This window comes from Rhineura floridana, chromosome 1 (genome assembly GCF_030035675.1).
Source record: "Rhineura floridana isolate rRhiFlo1 chromosome 1, rRhiFlo1.hap2, whole genome shotgun sequence".
Taxonomy (NCBI): Eukaryota; Metazoa; Chordata; class Lepidosauria; order Squamata; family Rhineuridae; genus Rhineura; species Rhineura floridana.
In genome coordinates this window covers 31,820,504-31,848,279 of record NC_084480.1, presented here as the reverse complement: position 1 = coordinate 31,848,279, position 27,776 = coordinate 31,820,504, and the positions used below count along the sequence as shown (strand labels likewise).

Below are 27,776 nucleotides of genomic sequence, written 5' to 3'. Positions count from 1 at the left end.
CCTGATCGGAGCCCCTGGAGGTTCCACTGGCCGCAACTCACTGGGGGGGCTGCTTTGGTGAGCAGAGATCGATGAAACACAGGGTGTACTTTGAATGAATCGGGTAACTTCAGCCGGTACGCCACCGGATTAATTTGAGTCTCTATTTCAAAAGGCCCCACCCTCTTATCTTGCAGTTTTCTGCATTTGCCTGGCAGGGGGAGGAAACGAGTGGACAACCATACCTGGTCTCCTGCTTGAAGGGGGGGTCTTCTCTCCGGTGTAAATCGGCAGCTCGCTTGTACTCCGTCTTGGCTTCGTCCAGTTGTTGTTTCAGGGTCTGTTGGATGGCTTGTAACTCCTGTAGAAATTCTTCAGCGGCGGGCACCAACACTCCCTCCGAACTGCTAGGAAAGGCTTTAGGATGAAATCCATAATTTGCGAAGAACGGGGTTTGCTGAGTGCTGGAGTGTAAGGCGTTGTTGTAGGCAAACTCTGCAAAATGTAAATACGAAGTCCAGTCAGTTTGTTGATAAGAAACGTAACAGCGTAAATATTTCTCCAAAACGGCATTCAAGCGTTCCGTCTGACCGTCTGTCTGGGGGTGATGGGCAGACGAGAGTTTTAACTCCGTCTGCAGCTGCTTCCAGAGCGCCCTCCAAAACTTAGCCGTAAACTGAGTCCCTCGGTCCGAGACCACACTGTTGGGCAATCCATGCAACCGGTAAACCTCCTTGATGAATAATTTGGCCGTTTCTTTCGCTTCTAAGGGCCCCGGGCAAGGGAGAAAATGTGCCACCTTGGTAAGTAGATCTACCACGACTAGAACGGCAGTCATCCCTTGTGACTTTGGTAGATCAGTTATAAAGTCCATGGAAAGGTCCTTCCAAGGCTCACTGGGGACCTTTAACGGTTGTAACAGCCCTGCCGGTTTTCCCGTTTGATGTTTAGCTTGCATACAAACCGAACAGGATTTCACATAGTCCTCAACGTCCCGGCGCATCTTCGGCCACCAAAAGTCTTTAGCTATATTCTGAATGGTTTTGTAAATCCCGAAGTGTCCTGCAGTGATAGAGTCATGGCACTGGCGTAGAATTTTGAGTCTTAAGTCTCCCTCTGGCACGGCCCTGGCCATTTTAAACCACAACAACCCATCTCGCCAGTAGAAATTCACCTCTGAGCCTGGATCCTGCCCCGCCTCGTGAATGTACAGCTGCATGACCGTCCCTTCCTGTTGCGCTCTTTTGAGCTCTTCCTCCCATGAAGGTTGGCATGATCCTAGTGTTAATTTCTCCGGCGGGATCACGTACTGTGGCTGGTCCTGGGGCTCACTCTCCTTAAATTGCGGCTGCCTGGACAAGGCGTCGGCTCTCTGATTCTTGGCTTGGGCGTGATACGTAATCCTGAAGTTGAACCGGGCGAAGAACTGGGACCATCTGATCTGCCTCTGGTTCAGCTTCCTGGCCGTTTGCAGACTTTCCAGGTTCTTGTGGTCGGAATGCACTTCAATTTGATGGGAGGCTCCCTCCAAATACTGCCTCCAGTTCTCAAAAGAGTCCTTAATGGCCAGTAACTCCTTCTCCCAGACTGTGTAGTTCTTCTCTGCAGGCTTTAACTTCCTAGAGAAGTATGCGCAGGGGTACAACTCCTTTCCCTCGGGATCTCCTTGTAGCAAAACCCCCCCGATGGCAAAGTCCGAGGCATCAGCTTCCACTATGAAGGGACGGTTTGGATCAGCGAAGCGCAAAATGGGTTCGGTAGCGAATTTCTCTTTTAACTCCTCAAAAGCCTTCGTAGTGTGCTCCGTCCATTGGAACTTTTTCTTTCCCCTTAAACAGTCGGTCAGGGGAGCCGTTAGTTTGGAAAACCCCGGGATGAATTTCCTGTAGAAGTTAGCAAACCCTAGAAACCGTTGCACATCCTTTTTCGTGACGGGTTGCCCCCAGTCCTTTATGCAACTCACTTTCCCTGGGTCCATCTCCACTCCTCCCGCTGAGATTCGATACCCCAGGAAGTCCAAAGACTCGAGGTCAAACCCACATTTCTCCCACTTAGCATACAGGTGGTTTTCTCTCAGTCTCTTTAACACGGTTCTTACGTGTCGGTCGTGATCCTCTTGATTCTCCGAAAACACCAGGATATCATCTAAGTAACAGATTACATACGTGTCCAGTAAGTCTCTAAATACATCGTTCATGAATTTTTGGAAAATTCCTGGACTTCCCGAAAGCCCAAACGGCATGACAAGGTATTCAAATTGACCGTAACACGTGAGGAACCCCGTTTTCCATTCATGTCCCTCCTTCATTCTGATTAGATTGTAGGCTCCCCGCAAGTCCAACTTCGTGAAAATCTTGGCTGAACGTAGCCGATCTAGCAACTCTGAGATTAAAGGCAGAGGATAGCTGTTAGGGGTGGTGATCTGATTCAGTGCGCGGTAATCATTACACGGCCTGAGCTCCCCCCCCTTCTTCACGAACAACAAAGGCGCCCCGGCCGGAGACTGTGATGGGCGAATGAATCCTCGCTTCAGGTTCTTTTCCAAAAACTCTTTCAGAGCCACCCTTTCAGTCTCTGTGAGCGAGTAAATCCTTCCCGACGGTATGCTGGCCCCTGGCACAAGATCGATCGTACAGTCATAAGGACGGTGGGGGGGTAAGGTTTCCGTTTCCTTTTCGTCAAACACATCTTTGAATTCCTCATACTTCGGAGGGAGCATCGCTGGCGTGCCCTCTTGTATGGCTCCCGCTAAGGTGTTCTTGATTCCTTCTGGTTGGCAGTTCTCCTGACAGTACTGAGATGTGAACCACACCACCGCCTCCTTCCAACTTATTTTAGGCTCGTGCATGGCGAGCCAGGGCATCCCCAGAATCACCTCAAAGCTTGAAAGATCTGACACGTACAGTGAGATGAGCTCTTCATGCCCGGGAATTTGAAGCTTCAATTCCTCCGTGGCTTGCGTTACCCCCCCTGACTTCAGGGGTCTCCCGTCAATGGTCTCCACGGAAAGGGGGGTGTCCAATGTCCAGCTAGAGATGCCATAACGCTTGGCCAGCTTTGCGTCGATGAAGTTGGTGGAGGCTCCACTGTCGATTAAGGCAGTAGAGTTGAACATCACTCCTCTGGCAGTTGTAATCCACACAGGTAGAACCAGCACTCCTTTGGAGGGAGGCTGGGTCATCGGGGGGCCTTTGTACAACGCTGCCCCCAGTCCACCGGCCTTCACGTGGACTGGGTGTTCTACTTTTCCGATGGCTCCGTCTTCCCCTTCTTTAGCCCACAATCTCGGGCCATATGACCCGGTTTGGAACAATAGAAACATAAGCGTTCTCGGCGTCATCTCTCTTTCTCTTCTTCCGAGAGCCTTGGTCTGGCCCCCCCCTTCCCTTCGGTCGCGCTACCCGTCGTTCCCGAAGTGGAGGGATTCTTGCTGCGAGGTGCCGAGGCGGAGTATCTAGGGGCCTCCTGTCTCTTCTCCAGGCGTCTCCCCTCCAGTCAGTGATCGATCTGCAGGCACAGCCGAATAAGTTCTGGCAGGTCGGTGGGGGGGGCGGTCCTGGCCAGTTCATCCAGGATCTCCGCGTTCAGTCCACTCCGGTACATGAACATCAGGGCTGCCTCCTTATAGCCAGTCTCTTGGGATAAAATTTTAAACGCATTAGTATACTCGGAAACAGTTCCTTTTTCTTGTTTCAGGGCGCCTAGCTGCCGCGCTACAGTTTCCGCTCTTTGCAGGTCTTGAAACATCTCGGTCATTTCTTGTATGAATCCTCTGTACCTTCCTAGGAGAGCATCCTTTCTCACCAGATACGGAGGCACCCACTTTGCAGCTTCTCCCTCCAGGAGGCTGATCACGAATGCCACTTTAGCCCCATCACCCGGAAATTCTGCATTCCTGACATCCAAGTATAGTTCACATTGAGCCACGAAGGTTGCCAACTGATCACTTTGTCCCACATACTTTGGGGGTAATCCAATGGGCACCTTTACCGCAGCGGCTGGAGGGGCGGTTCGCATCCGATCGATCGTGGCTTTCAAGGCCTGATTATCCGTTTTCAGCGCCTGGACTGCTGCCAGCAAGGATTGAACATCCGTCTGTAAATCAGCCACATTAGTCCTCAAGAGTCTCACTTCTTCCGTCTCAGAAGTGGGATTTGTTCCTCCCTCCACTCCCTTTGACATCTTGTCCTCGTCCCGTGGAGAGAGCGTTGAGAGCGATTTAGGTGGCTCTGTCAAGCTGTCGGGTCCAGGATGAGACTGAGGGACCAGACCAGTGGGTGAAAGCAATTCAGTTTTTATTAGAGTGACATCCACACAAACGCTGCGCCTTCTCATAAAGCGCCACTGACTTACAGATCCTGTGACATGGAAAGATAGTTGACAGAGCGAAGTGCACTTTCCTGCCCAACTCTTAAGTAGGACCCAAACGGGCGCGAAGCCTTTCACTCTGCCTCAATCCACCCTCCGGGGCCACCTGTCTCCCCCTCCCCTTTTCTTGTCTCTTCATTCGTCGTCGAGTACACGGTGAGGGGGGAAGCGCCGGCCCCTCCCCTTCTGAAGATCCCAACTCCAGTATGGGCGTAAGGGGAGGTCCTGGCGGAGGGGGAGGCGTGTGAACTTTCAAGGTTGGCTCTGAGACTCTGGCGCTCCCAGGATCTCCGTTGCTGGGCAACCCTATCTCTGGACATTCCTCTCCTTCTCCTTCGCTCAAGTCTGACAGGGGGCTCCCCTCCCCTCGTCTTCTGACTCTAAATCCACAGGACCCCAATTCCGCGTCCCGACACTGCCTAGATTTAGCAATTTATTTGTAGTTATGTGGAGCTCTATTGCTTCCATAGGCTACCCTATTCACTCCCATGGAGACAGTGGGTCGGTATCCAGAAGGGTAACTGTGTTACTCTGTTGCAGCAAAAACAACACCTTAAAGCTGAGGTGAGAAACCTGTTGTCCTACAGATGTTGCTGGAGTGCAACTCTCATAATCTCTGACCATTTGATCATACTGATGGGTGGACTTATGGAATCCAACCATGTCTGTAGGGCCTTAGGTACCCCAGCCTTGCCTTAAAGATTATCAGATTTATTTTGGGGAAGTGCTATAGCTCAGTGTCAGAGCATATGTTTTGCATGCAGAAGGTCCCTGGTTCAATTCCCAACATCTCTAGGTAGAGTCCTGTTGTAAACCCTGGAGAGCTACTGCCAGTCAGTGTAGACAGTACTGAACTAGATGGACCGATGGTCTGACTCAGTGGCCTAGTTCGCATGTCATACCCAGCCAAGCTAAGAACATACCTTGGTAACAGTTCATGGTTAGTCCGGAGAAAGCTTAATGGTAAGTCCGGGTTCAGATGACACTCTAAACCAGCCTTTCCCAACCAGTGTGCCTCCAGATGTTGTTGGGCCACAACTCCCATCAGCCTCTTCTGATGACAGCTCCCAATGACTTCATATAGATGTTAAATATAATGGGGAACAAGACAGGACCCTGCGGGACACCACAGGAAAGCTCCCATGGTGTCAAACAGAAGCCTCCCATAATTACTTTCTGGTAACATTCTTGAAGGTATGAGCAGAACCACTGAAGGGCTGAGCTGCTCCAGAAAGATATCATGGTCAAAAGCTGCTGAGAGATCAAGAAGAGTGAGCAGAGTTGCACTCTTCCCACCTCTTTCTTGACAAATGTTATCAACCACAGCAATAAATGTTGGCTTGGTTGGGTTTAAAGCCAGGCTGAAATGGATCCAGATATTCAGCCTCCTCCAAGCATGCCTGAAGTTAGACCACTACTACCTTCTTGAGCACCTTGCCCAAAAAAGGGATATTTGCCACTGAGTTATAGTTACTTCACTTCTGGGTCCAAGGAGATCTTAAGGCCTTATCTCTCACTGGCCCAACTCCATGCCTCTGTCCGCCCACCCCCATCCCTGGCATGGAGCCCATGAAAACCTGCCCATGAGGGGATGCGGTTCTCAGGTTGAAGAATGTCTCCTACCATTGTCTTAAATCATGGGTCAGCAAATACTGAGAGATGCAGTCCTTGAGCCCAAAGCTGATTAGGGTTTTGTACAGTGGTACCAATGCCTTGAATTGGGCCTAGTAGCATAGAGGCAACCAGTGCAGTGCTTCAAGAATCAATGTTATATGTTATGCAGTGAGTTAAGCCACCCATAAGGGGTAGTAAGGGAAGTTCTTAATCACAATTCTTAATCACAACTAAGCCAAACCTAGGTTTAACTTGGTGCAGGCTGTGAGCTCCTCTGTGGTTGCCTGCTTATTCTCATAGTCTTGCTAAGCCATAGTTTGGCTTACTGTGTTGTACAAACATGACTGAAAATGCATGATTAAAAATGGGGGGAGGGGAAGCCACCTTCTAATCAAGCCACATGGTTCTGTATGTGCCTTGGAATGCACAGTGACCACTAGACTGAGGTCTGTGGGTGCTGCATTAGTGTGTAAACCAGCCTTTCCCAACCAGTGTGCCTCCAGATGTTGTTGGGCCACAATTCTCTTCTTTCCTGACCATTGGCAATGCTGGCTGAAGCTGATAGGAGTTGTGGTCCAACAACATCTGGAGGCACACTGGTTGGGAAAGGCTGGTGTAAACTATGGGCATTATTGAGCCAGAGTTAAGGAATTTTTTAGTCTCATTAATTTCATCGGGAGAGTGAAGCAAATACTCAGTGCCATAACAAGGCAGGTGCAACAGGTGCACAGGCCCAGGGCCCAGGAAGAAGGGGGCCCTGAAATGAAACTGACAAGAAAAATTGTCAAATATAATAATATTTTCAAATTTTAAATTTCGCCGCTGTGCTCTGCTGTGCGGTTCAGATGTTGGTGAACCGAGTGCGTCGAGTGGGCCCAGGCAGCCCATTGCGTTATTTAGCGGTTTAGCGATTCCGGTTCCGGCGAAGGGTAAGCAGATATTTTTCCAGCTCCCTGAGCTCACTAAAACATAAGACTTCTAACTTCATTTACCTCTCGGTAAAAGCGATAGTCTGAAGGCCAAAGACTTGGCACGCATCCCAGAAACTCCAAACATTACTCCAAAGCCAAAGGACAGCTGCATTTAAGATAATAAGCCGTCTTCCCCAGGCAGAATGAACGAACGCCAGAGAGACAGAATATTAAGGACATCATAGTGATACTTCTACATATCAGTGTTTTAGAAATTCACGAAATAGAATTAACCGGGGGGATTAAACTACAGAGCGCACTATAATAGTGCATACAAGATCATCTATGCACCCTAGTGCTTCGTTCTGCTCCCCTCGATTCGAATCTAACAGCCGCCTCCATCTTAAGACTCACTCCGACGATTACATCATGATTCTCACTAGGAAAAAATGCCAGGAATTGGGCATTTCTCCAGGGGCAGGGAAACTCCCTCCCAGAAAATCTCAAGCCAAGATTACCCATTTTTTTTCACCAAATGCCAATACCTCTCATCTCTTGATCTCCCCATCAAGCAATTTAAATGACTACTCCCAGTCGATAAATCCCCACGACTGGTCTTAGGACTATCATTTACCAATTAACCCACTAAAGGAGGAAACGTACACCAAAAGCCTTGCTGAAGAACTGCAGGATGCAGGGTTTAACAATGACTTAACTCTGAGGGATGATGAGATCCCCTCTGAAATAGTAACTGTTGACGCCATTGACGAACCCCAGGAATACAAAACCTCCCTATCAGAGACTCAGCCCACACACAAATCTTTAATTCAACAGAATGTCACAGGACTGAATCTGCCGTCGTTAGGCTGGGCTATGGCTGTTACAGACGAACTGAGACTGATGAAAACTTACATTACTGAAACAAATAATCTACTAACAACTCTAATCAAGCTTTTGAGGCAGCCTCAGACAGTGGATGTAAATCCCCCTGACTCTATTCCACATGCTTCAGCCACCCGAGAAGGCTCACTACGGAAACCTGAACTGAAAGCTAACAATGTCAAGGCAATGCAATTGGATACCCGAAAAGTCAAAAAAACAAAGAAACCAAGGAATATAAAAAATTACAAATCTGCTGCCGCAAGGAAAATGAATGTTAAACCCCTATTCAAGCTACTAGATGCTCCAATAAAAAAACAGCAAGCTCCCGTGCAAAATAACGAAATAAAAACGCCTCCAAGTGCCAGTCCTCAGCATCCGAACAAACCAAGCCTCTTGAACAGAGAACCCGAATCTCTAGTTGAATCCTGTATAGAAACACCAAATAATAAACCCAGCGTCTCAGATGCCGACAAATCCTCGGGCTTACGCCATTTTCAGCCAAGACACTGTAACGCTTCAAATTGGAACCTTCAACTGTTAAGAGATAAATTAGCAGTAACCTTTTTATTCACGACATCGAGATACAGGCCCATCACTTCGTTAAGGCAATATTTTGAATCCAGCCTCAGATCTTATCTCCCCAGCATTTCAAACAGAATCTGCGTCAAACACATGACTCATTTTTATTCACACGCCTCTGAAAGGCGCGTTATATTCACCTTCCAATCAACTGGCGTCGCAGACCGGATATATAAAATCAGAGAGGACCTCTATTCCCATGGCATCCGGATCCAATGATACTTTGTAAATAAGACCTCACCACCCTCGCTTTTTAGCCACTCTCTCCAAATAAAAAATGAGAGATCTCGATCTCAAACTCTCCCTAGTAGGCAGGAAAACCATGAACACTTCAGCCCTTTTAGCGTTTCGTCTCAACGCCGACCTCAGTTTAATTGGCAAGAGGATCCCGCTCCTGAAGAGCTCCTACTCATGGAATCCTACGACCGCCTTCCAAATCAGAGCAGGAAGGAATTATCCAAAGATTGACTCACCTAATTCAAAATTTAACCAGCAGAAACCCTGAAATGAAAAGAGGTGATTTACCTCAAGGTCCTTCTCTAGATGCAGATAACCTTACTAAATCTCCCTATAGAATAGCAATGAACCAACCTTGCTCACAATTTTCGCTAACAAGCAACAATAATAAGCCCCCAAACAATATAAAAGGATGGGGGCCACCCAGATCTTATCACTATGACCCGATTCCGGGTGTAGCTAATCCAGCAACAAGCTCCGCTTGGCTTGAGATGCGCCTATTGCACTCAGATGAACTGGGCTCTCCAACTGGTACTCGGGAGACCAAACCTAACTCCCCCCTTAAAACCACACGAGCCCCTAGAGTAATTTCTAACGTAAGTACACTCACTCCGGAAATAAACATTATCACCCCATATCCGTGACCACAGCCAAATGTAAAAATAAAAACAAACAGTTCACTTCCCGATTCTAACTGCTGAATGGCCTCTAATCCAACACATGTTTTGCCAAAGGACTCTCCTTCCCCTTTTTCTATAATATCATGGAACATAGCTGGCTGGAAAAACAAGACGCCAGACTTAGAGCTAATGCAGTTTTTACAAACATTTGATATTATCTATTTACAGGAAACATGGCTAACATCAGGGGAGAATATTGAACTTAAAGGCTATAAATCATGGTCGAAACCCGCCACTAAAATAGTACATAAAGGTCGAGGAAGAGGCGGCTTGGCCTTTTTGGTTGCCTCGAACCTCACTGCCCATATTATAGACCTTAAAGTAGAGACCCCCGATTCCGCTTTAACATTAGGCTTGAAGATACCCGGTTTCCCGCCTTTCATCTGTATAAATATATACATTCCACCAATAAACTCAACTTCATGTGAACCCCCCTGGCCATTACTGGAATCATTACTAGAAGTTCTCCAAAGTAAATTCCCATCCTATGAACTACTCCTAGGTGGTGATTTCAACGCTAGGATGGGACCATTCCACCCCCATAGCGATGCTATTTCTTATAAACCACTGACGGATGCCCAATCTTCGACCAGACCCGCCAGTGATCATTCAACTAATAAGCATGGTTTAGCCCTTCTCCAAACAATCCAAAAAATTGCACTGACCTGCCTGAACGGCTCCCCCTTGGACCTCTCCAAAGGGCCCTTTACTTATCTATCAGCGTCGGGGGCCAGCTCAGTAGACTATTTTCTAACCACCTTTTCCCTAATTAAAAGAATTAAAGAATTTAAAATCCTTGCGAGGCCAGAAAGCAATCACCTCCCTCTAAGGTTAATCCTCATACCCTCCATTGCCAACAGTACTTTTACCCTAGGGGTTTCAAAGAAAAATCTTCCACGCACCTTTAGACGTCTCAAATGGTCAACCAAGATAGGAACAAGAGCCCACTGCTTAATAACATCTAACCCATTTCTCCTTCTACGTCAACTAATTATAACAAAACCCCAGAATAATCTAAGGGAGTATGAATCTTTAATAGACCAGCTCAGCCCATGGATCACAGCCTTAACGGTGGCTTGGGTTCCAGCCCAATCCAGATCCTGGTTCGACAAAGAATGCAGACTCTTGAAGAAACAACTCACTAAGCAAATCAAAATATTTCGTTCTAATAATCACCCTGCTACTCTTCAAAACCTAATTGTACAAAGAAGATCCTATAAAACATTACTTAAAAACAAAAAACACTCCTATTACCAGGCAAACTGGAGGACCTTAGATAACGCAGCTCGAAAGGGAAATGAGGCAGTCTTCTGGCGATGTCTACAGGGGAAACTAGACCCAGAAAACAATACCCCGATGCCCCCTATAATTCAGGGGGCCTGGATAGCTCACTTCAGTTCAATCGTTGGCAGTTTCCATCCTACCAAAGCCGTAGACATCCCTGAAATATTGACTGACCTTCCGCTCTGGCCACCAGTTACCATAGAGGAAATTACAATGCTAATGTCCACCTTGAAAGCAGGGAAGGCCCCAGGGGAGGACATGCTACCACCTGATCTCTTCCTCCAAGATTCATCTTGGTGGGCCCCATTGTTTGCAGCTCTTTTCACTTACATAAATAAAACTGGCAATATTCCCCAGGGCTGGCTCACCAGTATCGTAGTCCCTATCTATAAAAAGGGCGACCATACGAAACCAGCCAATTACCGGCCAATCAGCCTCCTAGATGTCTCATCCAAACTCTATGGCCATCTGCTATTAAATAAATTAAACGAGTGGGAACAATCTAACCTAATAATACACGAAGAGCAGGCAGGCTTCAGAGCCAACAGATGTACCATCGACTAGGCCTTTATTCTAAACCATCTAATAAAAAAAACAAGATCCAAAGTGTGGCCATCTCTCTATATTGCATTTGTTGACTTTACTGCGGCCTTTGACGCAGTCGATAGAGGGCTACTCTGGCAGAAATTGGCACAAACAAACATTGACCTAAGGCTCCTCTGGTTGATTAGAGCCCTCCATCAATCTAATACGATCCAGGTTCGCTTGGACCAAAATGGCTCTCTATCACCTAAAATTCCTGTTCACAGAGGGGTGAAGCAGGGTTGTACACTTGCTCCCTTCTTGTTTAACTTTTTCATTAATGACTTGGTAACAGCACTATCATCGCCCACCTTCTTCCCCCCCTCCATAGGGACCAAAAAGATTTCAACCCTTCTTTACGCCGACGATGCGGCTCTTTGCTCCCTAACCAAAATCGGCCTTAAAAGAATGCTCTTAAAACTAGAGGAATATTGCCAATCCCAGAACCTAGCGATAAATCAATCTAAATCTAAAATCATGATATGCGGCAAATTTATGAATACTAAAAACAACTGGTCTTTAAACGGGGTCCCCATTGAACAAGTTTCAGACTTTAAATATCTTGGAATTCACCTGTCTAATAGGCTCTCTTGGGCTCCACAGCTAAAAGCAGCGACTTTAGCGGGTACCCAGATTTTGGGCCTAGCTAAAAGATTTTTTTTCACCCATGGTGGCCAACTTATTCTCCCCATGCTCAAAATTCTCAAAACTAAAATACTCCCGAAGATCCTATATGGATCAGAGCTGTGGGGAACATCTGCTAGAACCACCTTAGAGCCAATTCAAAATCAATTCATGAAACAAGTGCTAGGCCTTCCATCGGGGACTCCGACTCCCCACCTTAGAGCGGAGCTAGGCCTCCCCTCAATCGCAGCACGTATCGATCTAGCCCACATTCGCTACTGGCTTAGAATCCTCAAAATGGATGACTCTGCCTTGGTCAAACAGTGCTGGTACGAACAATTGCGATCTGGTGGTTGGGCATCAGATTGCAGCACAATACTCTTCAAATATGCACTTTCCCAAGATAAACTGCTGGAATTAAACAAAGTTGCCCTCCGCAAATGGTTTTTTGACTGTGATGCTCACCAGGACCGGGCATCCATAATGTCAGCTCCCTTCTCGCCCTGGTATCCCCATTTCAAACTCAACCACTCTCTGACAAACTACATGAGCACGCTCGATAGAGCCAATATTAGAAGGGCTTTTACTGCCCTCCGTTTTCAGGCCATGCCAACAGCTTACTTAGAAGGTCGTTATAGTGGCATACCTGTGGCTCAGCGCCTTTGTATATATGGCTGTAAGGCCATAGACGATTTAGCTCACTGTTTACTTTATTGCCCACTCTATGAAAATCCTAGATGGAAGTTCTTATCGCCTTTTTTTAGAGGTTTTAGTACCCTGTCCAGATAAGGAATTGGTCAGTATGCTTTTATGCGATAATTTTAACCCAGTGACTATTGCAGTAGCCAATTTTGCTCTGGCCGCTCAAAAACTAAGAGAATTTTTCGTCATAAATTCTCCAAGCTCAATATAGCCACTTATTATTTTACAAAATGTAATAAATTTTTAACGGAAAGCACGTATGTATTTCTACCTGTATCTGTATTTGTGCATAAGACCTATGGTTCAAAGTCACAATAAAAATTATACTAAAAGATTGGTCATTGCAACGATCAGTCCCTGGACGCCCTCGACGCCCTTTGCTCACCAACATCGCAGGGCTGATTGATGAGTCATGCGTGTGATGGGAGCGAATGTTTATGTTTATGTCATGGTTTATGCCGCTTTTTACCCAACGACCACAGCTGAAAATATTGTTGACGCTGTTTGTTAACTAGTCTAACTTCGACTTGTGATTCGATAATGAACGAATTACTTTTCGTGTTTATGTGTTGTTGTGAAAACAGGTAGGTAAGCTTTATTAAATAATAAAAATCTCAAAAATACGTTCGTATATTTTAAGGTTAAGGTGGCAAATCATCTATTTGAATTTAACGATACATGTGAATGATCTTGTATATTTCTTGTGTACACAAAAATTATTTATAAACAATTGTTATATCGTATTTGTTTTATTATTTCCCCCCCCCCGAAAAAAAATTAAGGGGCCCAAAAATAAAACCTTGCACAGGGCACATGAAAAGCTAGTTACGGCACTGCAAATACTTAATGTTGTCTGGATCACACCCCAGGTTAATCTTGAGAGACTTGCATGCAAGGTTGTAAAAGAATGGGACTGTGCCCGCTGATGTTTCGGTGGCAAAATTTGGGCAAATGTAAAGCACCCCAAAACCCTAAAGTCTTTCTACCAGTTGGGGATTTGATCCCAGAACTTTACCATAGACAATTGCACCACATGACAATGTCAATGGGAAGCAATCTGTTATTTGACTACTGCTGCACAATATTTTATAATTAACATGAAATGCAAGGAGAAAATACAAGGAAGGTGAGAAAGTGAAAGGCAAATGAGTTTGTTGTGTCAGCTTAGTTATGACAAATTACTCCAGACAGTTTCCCTTATGTAAAAACCCTACAGTAAGGAGAGTGTCTCATTAATAAGTAAGAGAAAGTGACAAGATGAGTTATAGTAGAGCAATCCATACCTAATATGGTACACGCATGTGATTATATAGAATGTATAAAATATCCCCGGGGGAGAAAAAATTGCTGTAAAGACATACACAATCTTAAACCAACTCTTTGACGCATGTATAAATAAAATTTATGACTGAAAAATATATCTGCATATATAAAGACTCACTCATTGCCAAGAATATCTTCCATTAATGCAGGAGCCTTCGGTAGGCTTAGAATCAAGTCACTGTAAGATAGTGACTAATTTCCAGAGAGGTTTCTTCCAACATAGGAGGTGAAGGGGGTGGGTTATAGCTGTATAGAAAGAAAAACAAGTAAAGTGTGTGAAAACATAAAGTTGTAGCAATCAGTGGCAAAAATCTAGCTAGCACCATTTGCACAAAATGACTTCTTTTGCTAGTAGTCTGTTTGCATTAGCAGTATGACATTGGAGCAACTTAACTCACACAAGACTACCCTTATTTTCCATGAACCGGAAAATTGCAGCTCTCAATTTTCCAGTTCACAGGAGAAGACCTGAGATCTATTTTGAGTTAGTCACCATAGTGTTTACACTGTAGCTACAGGTAGGCAATCCTTTGTTAAGAATGAGCTGGAAGCAGAATATCTTAAATCACTCACTATATAAGTCTGGCAGTGACCCGATGGTGGTCTGCAAGGCTAGAGGACAGAGTTTCAAAATGCAGGAAGCTGCCTTATACTGGATCAGACCGTTGGTCCACCTAGCTCAGTACTCTGTATGCAAACTGGCAGTTTTCAGGTTTTCAGACGGGTTGTTCCCAGCCCTACCTGACTTTTCAGGGATTGAACCTGGGACCTTCTTTATGGAAAGCAGATGCTCTGCTACTGAGCTATAGCCCTTCTCCAAAGGTTGAGTTTGTCAAACTTTGTCACAGTGATTCTCCATAACACAAAAATAAAAGCAGTTGGACATTGCAAAGCATAGTGGTGTGTCACTCCTTGGTCAAGTCATGTCCTCTTGGAAATACACAACTTCAGCATAAAGTCAAGACTTCCTGGGACATACCACTTCAGAATACAGGTGTAGGATTGTTTTCTTTAGTGGTACCCAAGCAGTAGTATCTCCCTAGCTTGGCATTATACTTACAAGTAAAAGCAGCGAATGAGTGAGGAGTGGGCTGTACTAAGCACTCCTCCCTGCACCATTCACATGTACAGCATGATCATCTGGAGGGAGGGAACTTTTACTTGTAGAGCTGTACGTGTGAAAACATCCATACACCCTGGAACTCTGATCATTCAGGACCCCCTATGCAGATTCCTGTGAAGGGCTACTTAGCATGTACAATGTTGGGGGTGGGGCTACTTATCATGACCACACTTCATGTGCTGCTTTCACTTGTATCATATTCCCAACATAGAGCTACAATCACCAGAATTATCTGGGAAGAGGGCCTGTCTGTTAAACCACTCTGGTCACTGGAGCTCTGTCAGGGAAATAGGAGTCTCCTAACACCTCTCAGCACCCTTCACAAACTACACTTCCCAGGATTCTTTGGGGGAAGCCATGGCTGTTTAAAGTGGAATCAATGTCTGGTGTGGTTGTGGCCTCAGCCTCTTACTCCATTCTGTCATGGTTCTGTTTAATTTTTTTTTTAATTAAAAAGATTTATAAACCTCTTAATCAAAAAGTTCTCTAAGCAATGTACATAATAAAGTTATAAATAAAAGAGCTAAAATCCACAAAATGATTAAAATTATACATAAAATAATAATTAAAACACAATTAAATCAATAAAACGTTTTAAACTAATATAGTGTAACTAAATTATATGTCTGGTTAGGCTTGCTGAAGTTAAAAAAATCAGTAGATATCTAAAGCAATATAGTGCCTAATGTCAGAAAGGAGGTGCTGCTACAGTAAAAGATTGAGCCCTCCTAATGTAACAGGATGTGATGTATTCGGGGGGGGGATGCAGTTGGCTGCTGCTCCTGCCCTCCTGCCAAGGCAAGAAAAGGGAGGTGTTTTCAGGGTCTAGGGGGCAAGGGCAACTTGTATGTGGAAAGGTGGCAGAGACACTTTTGGGAGCAGTGAATCTTCCAAGCCACTCAGATTGACTTGGGACATTTCTTGAGTGAATCTGAAGATTTGTCCATCTCTAAATGAAACTTCAGAATCCATAATGGAATCCAGCAGAAGCAGATTCTGTAAGTATCGCTAATTCAAAATGCAGCTGCTATTTGTTCTGAGGAATAGGTGACATGAACATACAGCTATCTTGAAGTAGCTCTGTTGGTTACAAGATTATTTTTTGACCCACTTTTGACCTTTAAAGTTCTAAACCATGTGAATCACAGCTATCTCAGGGAGCAATATTCCCATTAAGTTATCTCTTCTCCCCAGTCTCTGTGATCAGTCATTAAAGCCTTCTTCAGTAACATCATTTTCAGACATTTTACTGTTATCAGTTAGAAGCAGGACTTTTTCTGTGGTGGCCCCTGAATTGTGGATTTCTCTCTCCTGTGACATCAGAATGGCAGTTTTTCATTTCAGTGACAGATGAAACTGACTATTATTGAAAGCTCAGGCTTTGGCTCTTGGAGTGACTGCCCCTGCTGTGACTTTGCTCTTGTTTTTATCATGTAGATCTTAGTTTTTAGTTTTGATTCTTAGATATCGTTAATGTTGATATTTATGTGGCTGTATACTACAGACAGCATGGATGTTTTGCACTCCAAAATTGAAAATATCCTCCCATGCCATTCTGCTGCTTCCCATAAGCTCATTTCAAAATAAAACCTTACAAAACTTATAGCCCTGAAGTCAGAAATGCTTGCTTAACAACCCTCTAAGTTTTCATGGTGATACACAAAACACAGAGAGAATTGAGAGTTCAAAGTATAAAACAAGAGGAAAAAAATCCAGACCTCTGTTGGACTATCTTCTGTTAATGGTCTCATAATTTGTTGAAATTAATTAAAAATCAGCCATGTTCACAGAGTATCTGTAATGCTATTACTGACCTTGCCCCATACTCTGACCTTCATCTTCTGCAGTTTAAAAGTTTAAAAAAAATGCCTGGCTGATTTTTAATTAATTTAAGAAATTTAACATTGAAGTCAATGATAAGCATGGGCATGCTCAGTGAGAACCAACTGTCAGTGTTCTAAAAGCCACACTCACAGCTGCTTAGCTTGGCTAATTAGGTGTAGCTTTTGAAGGGTGCTGAGAGTTTCCATTTGAACTATATCAACTGTTTTAATATTGTTGCTTCCTCCCTGCTAAAACAAGATCAGCGCAGCATGTGCCTTGTTTCTGTTATTTGGGCTGATTGCAGATGTTGCCACCACCCACCATATGCTCAGAGGCGCATGTTACCAAATTCTTCCAAGCTGCACAGGAAGTGGATTGGACTGTGAAAGACCAACCCAAATTGTGTTTGCATTTTTACAAATTTGTAGGGCAGACATCAGTAAATTTCTCTGCTTTTTAATCTGGGAGGTAAGAAATGGGATCTTGTGCTGAGAATAGATTGATCATTTACATGCTTATTTAGTTCAATGGGATATAGTTCATATAGTCACTTTAGATATGTATGATTTACTCTGCAATTTTAGTGAAGCATTTTGTTTTACTTCTCTTTCTGTGAATATGGTAGAGCAACACTGCATAATTTACAGTAAAAAAAACCCTCAAAAAACAATTGTGGAATAATGGCACTGACTATTCTGAAGAATAGTCTCCAGTGAACATGAGGATTGTCTCAGTTTGCACAAGATAAACAGTGGAAGGTGAAATATATTCTAGCAATTTTTTAGGTGTGTTCTATGATTTCAATTGACCATGTCCACCTTTCCTTAAATGGGTTAGGTTTAAGCATAGCAGGCTGAAAACATTCATCTTGGGCAGGTCAAGTTTATTTTTCCAACAGCTAGATTCATTGCTTAAGTAGCGACATATTGTAATCAGTTTGATTTTACATCAAACTGCAGTTTCAGATTCAACTGTTAATGCACCCAAAAAAGAAATACAACATAACCTCCAATTTGAAACACAAAACACTGTCTTCACCATTATATGACATTGACCAATAAGAAGGCTTTGAAATTAAGAAAAAATAAATTTCACACAGATTTCTAGCGTGAATAATGAGAGAAATATACTTTTCTAGGTTAGATTCTCTGTAGAAACATTAGTAACACAGGAAAGAAGCAAAGCAAGAAGAACACCAACAAACACACGATGGGAAATTTTGTAGTTTGTTGGCCTGGGGGTCCTTGAGTAAAATGAAAGAAACACAGGTTTGCAGCAAAAAGGTAGGCCTTTATTGGATGACAAGCATATGCTTGATCAGTTTCCCTCTTAGTGAGTGGAGAACTGCTCCATGGCACTGGTTGCCTGGAGTTTTTATACATTTCAGGGCAAAGACTTTAGCATCTACCAATCAGGCGTTAATATATCAGAATGACATAGGCATTATAGTATTACACAGGCATTTCCACAGGTATTACATAGACACTGTAATTTCTGCATCATGTTCTGGTGAATTTGGCAGTGTTCAGTACTTCACATAAAAGTACATTTTTGCCATGAGCTGAGTACTCCAGCTAATAAGCAAAGCAATTAAGCTGCGCATTTTAGTGATTGCAATTCTTTCTACGTCTTAGAGATACAAGTTGTTCCAAACAAACCAGCACGGTCAGGGAAGACAGAAAAGACAAGAAGAAAAAGGCTTCTGGTTGGCTACTAAACTTATTAAATGTTAAACTAAACTATTAAAATGTTATAAACCTTTACAGCTTTATAAAATAATATATTTTGCTTATTGTTTGTATATAATTTCTCCATCACATACAAAAAATGTAATTCTCCATCTTTGGAGATGTAGTCCTGATTGTAGGTGTTGCCACCACTCACCATATGCTCAGAGGCACATGTTACCAAATTCTTCCAAGCTACACAGGAAGTGGATTGGATTGTGAAAGAGCAATTGTGTTTGCATTTTTACAAATTTGTAGGGCAGAACAATATATCAGAGAGGAGGTCAGGTCTCCTGCTCCCCTGGTGCATTCACTAGAGCTGCCCAATTTCCCTGTTTTTTAAAGTTTAATAAAAATATCTGTTGGCTATAGGTACGTTCTTAAACCTCATGGTTTTTTTTGCCTATTAGTGAATATTATTAGAGGAGAGTTCATCCATCCTAGATAGCCATCATATGAAATGAGATTATTAATTATATAGCTCAGAGTCATACTTCCACACCTGGAAATATGAACCTCAACAACTCGTAACACCACAAATGTGACATGACCATTGAGATCTCTTTCTTATTTGGGTTACATTTTCATTTGAACTGGAGAAAAATATTCTCCCATATGCCCCTATAATGTAAGTAGCCTTGAGAAATATACCCTTGCCAGAGATTCAGTAATTGTCAGTGTGATGGGATAGAGCCACACTCCCAACACCAGCATTGCTGCAGATTATCAGAACTGTGTCTGTGTAGCCCCAGCCATACTGCTGTGCTGTCTTGCCCCAGCCTTGACAAGGTAAGCTCCATTCATGTCAGTATTGGGAGAACGACTTCTCAGCTCCAACCTACCACACTGGTTTCTACTGCAGGGATTACTGGCGGGCTTGTTGCAGTACATTTTTAAGACTAACCACAGTTTGTCCAGCTTTGGACATACCACTAGACTGTAGTTAGTTAGAAATAGAAGTGAAAGCTTCTAATCTCTTTGTGGATGTGCCAGAAAAGGAGAGGAGAGGGGGGAGCTGACAAGCCCAAGGGTCCTTTACATAATGCTAAACCATTGTTTAGTGATACAGCTGAATGCATCCTGAGGCCTTTCATGTGACCACATCTCTATGGTGGAAAAAATGACTTTGTGTGTGAATTATTTGAGAGTTCTTTTGACCTGGATGCAAGCAGAATGAGCCTTTCCTTTGCAAATTTTGAAGCTTTTTTTGTTCTCAAGTTTCTACATGACACAAATCTAATCTGCTGCTCATGTAAATCAATTACATTAAGCAGCATGTCATCATGTTGTTACATCTTACTTGGCCCATTTTCTGCAGGAAGGCTGTGTACTTAGAGCTGTCAAGCTAATAATTGTAGCTATTTGTTGAAGGTGGCTGGATGGCCTCACCACCTTTTTAACAACAGAGAGAAATGCAATTATTACTTTTAAGTCTGCAAGCAATCTTCTACCTGCCATGTCTACCTTCTCATGCCCCCACCCCAGACTCCACATTAACTATCCTCCAAGATGTTTTATAATGTCATTTAACTTACTCTCTGTAATAAAAAAATTTCATCTCAATAATTGGTATACACAACGTCTTACTATTGTTCCTTTCTCTTACAGTGATTGAGAAAGTAATTAAGTTTAAGTGACTTTTTCTGAAGAAGATTCATGTTCTTGGTTGGTTCCCATGGAGTCAGCTTTTTACTTTATTTTTTAAAATAGTGATACTTCCATAGAACATAGAAGCTATAACTTAATTTACTTCAATGTAATAAAAATACACAGGAATTAATGCTGAAATTCCATGGAAGCACGGGGATAAAATAAATGTACTGCCTTCAAGTCGATCCCGACTTATGGCAACCCTATGAATAGGGTTTTCATGAGGCCAAGAGGCAGTGACTGGCCCAAGGTCACCCAGTGAGTTTCATGGCTGTGTGGGGATTGTTATAGGGTCTATTCTGATACACACACACACACATGCATACACTAATGAAGCTATATTGGCCTTAAGAATCTTCTGAATATGTGCTTAACTGGATTATCTCAATGAAGATTTGGTTGATTAACAAAATGGAGCCACAGCTTAATTAATAATGATATATTCAAACCTATTCAAGTGGGAATCCTTGCAAATTATGTGTAAGCAATACATAAAATATGTAGGACCAACTCAGTACTGGACCTGGCTGTACAGATCTCCTCAGTCCCAAACTGGGAACAAATTAACTGTCTTAACAATGTACCACATTTTGTTTTAACTAAACAGCATAAGATCTTGATCCTTGCTGCCACGTAGCAAATGAGGGCTTGTGAACATACTGGGTTTCAAACACTACCCAGTACATTTACATAGAGCACTATGTTGCTAGATAGCCCATGGCCAGTGCTAATGATAGCTTGGCCAGCCACAGCCTCACACTTTGGTATATCCATGTTGGTCATCAAATCTCAACAATCTTCCAAGAAAGGATATCGAACCCCAAATCAAGTAAATCAGCTATTTGCAGTGCATTCCTGTACGAGCCAACTCAGAACAAAATTCCACTCAGTCCACTGGGACTACTCCTGAGTATAGGATATAGGACATTATTCAAGGGGCTGTACAGATATTTCTGGGTTGGTCTTTGCTTGTTCCCAAAGGTTAGGGCCTAAACAATTACCCACTGGGCACTTTATCAATATCTGTCAATATCTCCTGAGAGGGTCTCGTATCCCCTGCAATCTGTATCACACATCTGATTACACCAGCTGTATACCAGGACATTAGCACAGCAACAGCAGCACCTGGCGTCATGCCTGATGCTAATACTGCCTGACATGACCTACATTCAATGCAGGAGGTTATTTTCATTTTTATTCTCCACATAGGTGGACAACAGATACAAGGGTCAGTATTTACCTTTTAAACAAAACAACAGTGATATCAACTGGGCATTAAATATTTGATCTGTTATCCAGTAGAAATCAATGTACTGGGCCCTCACTGGAAGCTGTGGTAGAGCTCCATCTGCTCTCTTATTTGCCCAATGAACAAAATGTTGGTTCTACATTCTGTTAGTGCAGGGCTTGTTAAAGCACCAGTTAACCCATGATATGCAGCTCCTTATCCAGAGCATATAAATCCAATAATATATTTCATTTTTACTTTGTATATTCCAAGAACTGGAGAAGAGTGGAGGCTGACCTTAAAAGAGTGCTCTGCAAAAACTGCTAGGCTGAAATCCTAATCTGGAAAATACTTTCCTAAATACTACTATTAATTTGCATTGGCACTGCATAATGAAAGCACCATAACCATTAAAGCACCATAATCATGAACTAAGGAAGAGACTAGGAACTACAGCCATTATCCATAAATATATTCCAGTCATATTGACAAGATGGTTGCTGGACTTATCAATGTGCAGCCTCTTTGTTATTGATTTATCTTTGTAGGCTAGTGATCCTTTAAGGTAGAGATGGCAACCTGTGGCCCTCCAAATGTTGTTAGATCTTAACTCCCTTCAGCCCCAGACAGCATAGCTAATAGTCAAGGATGGAGGGAGTTGGAGTCCCGCAACTTCTGGAAGGCCAAAGCTTAGCCACCCTGGTTTAAGGGATTGTGTTTTCCCATTGGACATTAGCATTCTCCAGTGACCTATGAGCCTAGTCTCCAGCAGATTTGGGGGATAGCCCATTGCTTTTTTAAAGTGTCGCAAGGGTTTTTGGACAAATGATGTTATAAAGCAGAAGTGCTTCTCTTGGTGATGCCTAGCAAGCATGAAGAGCAGCTTGCCTTCCAAGCTTTTGGAAAAGCCACAGATCGAGGCCTACTTCCAAAGGGGTACACACAGGACTCTTCCTTGGTTCCTAGCTGAATGAACAAAGTAATGATTATCAAGTGGTTGTATTAGGAGCTGTAGGTGTTGGCAAGAGTTCTTGGTTCTTTGTTTTGTAAGGAAGACCTTCAGAGAAACATAATTCCCTACTGTGGAAGACAAGCACCACCAGGTGATCAGCTATGACAAGAACATCTGCACCCTTCAGATCACAGATACTACTAGGAGTCACCAGCTTCATGCTATTCAAAGACTGTCCATCTCCAACTGTTAATGTTGGTGTAATCCTAAGAACATAAGAGCCCTGTTGGATCAGGCCAATGCCCCATCTTGTCCAGCATCCTGTTCTCACAGTGGCCAACCAGATGCCTATGGGAAGCCTGTTACCAGGAGTTAGTCAATAGGAAACCTTCAGCCCATCTATAAACAGATGTGTCAAATCAAAGGAGACATCCAGAAGTCCCTATTAGTTTGGCAGTAAATAAGATAAACATGAACATGAGAAACAGCATGTTCTCATAGTGGTTAGAGTGTTAGACTAGGACCTGGGAGACCCAGGTTCTACTCCCCACTTGACCATGAAGCTCACTTAGGCAAGTAATTGTCTCTCAGTGTAGCCTACCTTGCAGGGCTGTTGTGGGGATAATATGGGGAGGGGAGAACCATGTGTACCATCTTGAGCTCCTTAAAAGAAAGGTGGCATATAAATTTATGAACTAAATGTTAGTACACCACAACTGTAGAGCAAGTAGAATTAACTGGAGTCAGATGAAACTTTTCCAAGTAAGAGAGAAGTGTGCCTTCCAAGTATGTAAACAAAATCCCCAGCAGTCAAGTACCTCAGACAAAATTATGTCGTCATTCCAGGACTGGATACTAGTATGTTATCTACGCAGTCTCTGGTGGATTTGAGGAAGGAGGTAGCTGAGGGTGAAGCTAGGATGTGTTGTGAGGAAATGACTGGCACTGGAAGGTGTTTTTTTTTTTTAAGAACAAAATCCTATCAGATGAATCATAACAATGGTTAATACCACTGTGTCTGCATCACTGGGCAGATTAAAAGAAGTAATGCATGTTATTTACACTGTTTTATTGCTTCACAGTTTTAAAGAGAGCTTGGGCACCTGGGTGGTCACAAATACATGTATGTGTACATAGATTAGAGAAAGAGAGAATGAAATGGTTCCAGGATTCAAGCTAACATTTAATGGAATTCCAAGGATTGTTTAGTCCTCATTACCATATTTTGTTCAAGATTATGTCTTGTACGTGGTGAATGGTGTCCACATTTATGAATAGTTTCTTGGTTTTCCTGGTAGTTTACACAAAGATCTTGAACAGCTTAAACTGGTGCCATTTAACTTGAAACAGTCTCAGATCAACCATTTTTCATATTTTGGATGTTCAAAAGATTTTTAGATCAGCCAACAAAATAATAAATGAACCTACAAATGTCCTTTGAAACCTGGTTGATGCAAATAGAAGCACATAACCATCCAGTGTGGAAAGTTAGTTGGTATGTTCTGTTTTGTTTCCTTTATTATTTATCTTTTATCTAAGAATTGTGGCTAAAAGCACAGTGCAGTTAAATAAATAAGCCACAGAGAAGGTTTTGAACAGGTGAGAGAAAATCACCGATCAATGCACAGAGGACTGGATACCTGACTCACGCAAAGAATAAGGAGAGGAAATGGATCAAAGCTAGGATTGGAACTTGTTAGTGTATTAATTCAAATCTCTTAGGTCAATAATCTGCCAAGAGGCAGGAATGTGGATAGCAGCACAAGAGGCATGGCTTAAGCAGAAGCAATTAATTGGAGTGTCATGTACTATAATGCTACCAGCGCAACTGAAAAGATAAGATGTACAAGGCACTCAGTTGCCTTGTAAAGGTCAAATCCTGGGGAACCAAGCAGAAAAAGAAAAGTTAGAAATACTAATTCTGTGGTCAAGGCTGGAATGTCATGATGATTAGACCAGGTGGCACCTTCACCAACAGTTACAGGTTTTTCTTAGTGCTGTTGCACTTCTTCATGCTCTGATGCAGTGGTTCACTTGCTCTGTAGGCTAACTGAATTTTCTTCTATATACTGTGCCTTGTATCCAAAGTAGCACTAAGTTACTTGTTCCATTAGCACAAAGATTTATGCTTGTGCAATGGAACTTCCCTTCCCCTCCTCCACCTTTGTCTCCTTGTTCTGGGCAGCGGTGGCTGTTGCCGTTCAAGACTGGTGGGGCAGAATGCAGGGAGCCGAAGCAGTTGGTGGAGCAGAGCAAACAAATGCTGGTTTTGTCCTCCTCCTCCTCCACCTCCTCCTCCACCTCCTCCTCCTCCCTGATGAGTTGTATAAGGGCAACACTGAGAGTAAGGTAGAGAAAGCTAACAGATAGTGCCACTGCCCACCCATCCTGGAGTGCTTGTAAGTAAAAAGGCAGGCAGGTGGGGGCTGGCTGAGGGCTGATTAAAGTTGGTAGGGCAGCACCTATCCTACCTGTGACTCTCAGTTTCAGACTCAGATGCTCTGGATGCCCTTTCCTTTAGAGCTTTATTTTATCACTTAAAAGGACTTTGAGACACAGATAACACAACAGATTATGCAGGTCGCAGCAGCTTGCAAAGACCCGTGCATGCACGCCTACACAAGCTCAGACGTTGTTGCAACAAGACCCTCTTATATAGGCTTTGAGTTGGTAGCCTTCTTGCACGGGAACTTTCACACTTCTATGGGGGGGGAATGGGGGTTCCATCTGTTCATGCCTGCATAGCTTGCGCCACATCCTTGCCTATGGAAGGCTGCCACCTCACCCTCTGGCCTCTCTTCCAAGCGCTCTGGCTGTAGCTAGCTCTTACCTCTGTTGAAAGGAGGGACGGCCAGTGGCTGGCTAGGAAGGGATGGGGAACCTCCCCCTCCAATAGCTCTGGATGCAACTGGCCCTCATCCTTCCCAAGGGGAGGAGCGGGCAGAGGCTGACTTGACAGGAATGGGGAGGAGGGTCGAGGGCTTGTCTCATTAACCCCTTCTGCAATAGTCTGCTGCTCTGAACGTGTGTTATCTGAGAACTCTCCTCATCCAGCCCCACAGCCCCATCTTGGTGACCCCTGGAGCTATGCCCTGGATCTCATTCCTCCTCAGCAGAAGCCACTAGCCAAGGGCTCACCACGGTGCTCATGACAGTGCTCCACTTTCCCAAATGGACCAGCCTCCGCTGGTTCTGGGGTTTCCCCCATCTTCTGGAGCACATTTGGGGAGGGCATAGGGTGAGCATAGGAGAAGGAGAGGTGGGAATGTTCCACTGTGCACATGTAAATGCACTCATGCAATGAGTGCATTGGATACTGCCCTATGTGTTTAAAGCATTCAAATATGTTGACCTATCAATTAAATGACTATTGACTTGAGCAAGTATAACCAAAGTAGGAACTTGGGGCTGGCTTTTTACTTAATGTTTTGTACTTGGGTATAGATGAAAAAAGCGCATAAGAGAAAAATCAACTTATTTGAAATGTGGTGTTGGAGAAGAGCTTTGTGGATACCATGGACCACGAAAAAGACAAATAATTGGGTGTTAGAACAAATTAAACCAGAATTATCATTAGAAGCTAAAATGATGAAACTGAGATTATCATACATTGGACACATAATGAGAAGACATTATTCACTACAAAAGACAATAATGCTGGGGAAAACAGAAGGGAGTAGAAAAAGAGGAAGGCCAAACAAGAGATGGATTGATTCCATAAAGAAAGCCACAGACCTGAACTCACAAGATCTGAACCGGGTGGTTTATAACAGATGCTATTGGAAGTAGCTGATTCATAGGGTTGCCATAAGTCATAATTGACTTGAAGGCACATAAACAACAAAACCCAGTTGTAAAATACATGTGTACACCAACACTAGCACTTACACAGAAGTAAGAAGCCAGTGTGGTGTAGTGGTTAAGGTGTTTCAAGGTGGTCTAGTTCGCAAGATATACACCAAAACATCAGCTCCCCACACACACAACTTCAGTTAAATGAGCTCATAGCTGGCTGCTCTAATCCCACCGAAGTGATAAGGAACTTCATTCACCCAGCCCGAAATTCATAATCATGCCACTTTAAGCTGTTTTGCAACTGTTTATACTTGTTTTATGGTTATTGTATTTTAAAGGGATTTATTTCTTATTGTGAACTGCTTGGTTTCCAGTCTGCAACCCTACCTCACGAGGTTGTTGGAAAGACTCCATATATACACTCACACTGGAGATGTAACAATATGTACACCCCATATAATAGTTTATTGTCAAAATCAGTTAGTCATTGCAGAACATTTTTTTAAAATCAGTATTAGTTTCCTACATAATAAAAGCAGTGATACCTATGTAAACCCTGCCTAATTGATTTAAAAAATAGGATTGGAGGAGGAAAGATTTACAACACAAACACAATTCTTTGCTATGTTCACTCAAAAGTCCCATCAATTTACAGCACAATCCTAACCATGTCTACTCAAAAGTAAGTCCTATTGAATTCAATGGGGTTTACTCTGGATATGTGGGATTAGCATTTCAGCTTTACTCTCAGAAAAGCAAGTACTGGATTAAAGCTTCATATTAGGAAGGTTTTCAAAACAGTGCCCTCTTCAACAGCACAGGAAAATTTAAACTTGTTTGACTCCTGCACACAAGAGAGAAAAAGACAGAAAGCTATATACTTACTCAATTGATGAGATTTTCAGAAAAGCAGGAAAAAACAAGTATTCTGACTTGCAAAGGGCTCTAGTTTCTGCCTTGTCAATCACAACCCTTCACTTATTGGCTACAAACCTGAAAGGGCGGGATTAGAGCAGCCAGCTACGAGCTCATTTAACTGAAGTTGCAGCAGGGGCTGATGTTTTGGTGTATATTTCGTGAACCACATTACTTAGAAACGTAATTAAAAAAAATGAAAGCGGAGAGTCTGGAGAATAAGGTGACTCACCCGGAGACACAGAGCGCACCCCACAAATCCAGAGTCTCAGGGCAAAAACTGGACAACTGGCAACCCTATCTGCAAAGTGCTGGCACTTTGTAGCAAATATATAGAGGGTCATTGGCTCAGTACAGGGGGGCATTGTTTCCCACCAGGCTATATAACAAAATGGTTTTAATAACACAATGTGATGACAGAAGTCCTTTCTGAATTATTCACTCACAACCTTGGTTACAACATCCTCAAATACAGAAAAACAACTTCAGCTATTATCCTTTCTTTCCCTATGCTAATAGCCATAACTTCGCTTTCTTCTTTATGATGTTAGCAATTCTCTCATTATGGGTTATCCCCATTATTTTTTAAAAAGCCTATTGCATTGATTTTTTTTTTACATTTCCCCCCTTCTAGTACAAACAAGTGGAACAGTACATGTCGTTTCATAAACTGCCTGCCGATATGCGTCAGAAGATCCATGATTATTATGAACATCGTTACCAGGGAAAGATCTTTGATGAAGAGAGCATTCTCAATGAGCTCAACGACCCACTTAGGGAGGTAAGAAGGTCAACAA

The 27,776-nt window shown here is 43.3% G+C and overlaps 1 protein-coding gene across 2 annotated transcripts in view; it reads left to right on the top strand.

The window, feature by feature from the left end:
- Positions 1-27,776, top strand: part of HCN1 (hyperpolarization activated cyclic nucleotide gated potassium channel 1) — a 308,517-nt gene that overhangs the window by 190,629 nt on the left and 90,112 nt on the right. For both annotated transcript variants that reach the window (XM_061617563.1, XM_061617552.1), the window contains exon 5: positions 27,614-27,760. In XM_061617563.1, coding sequence (XP_061473547.1) covers positions 27,614-27,760 — 147 coding nt within the window. The remainder of the gene's footprint in view (positions 1-27,613; positions 27,761-27,776) is intronic.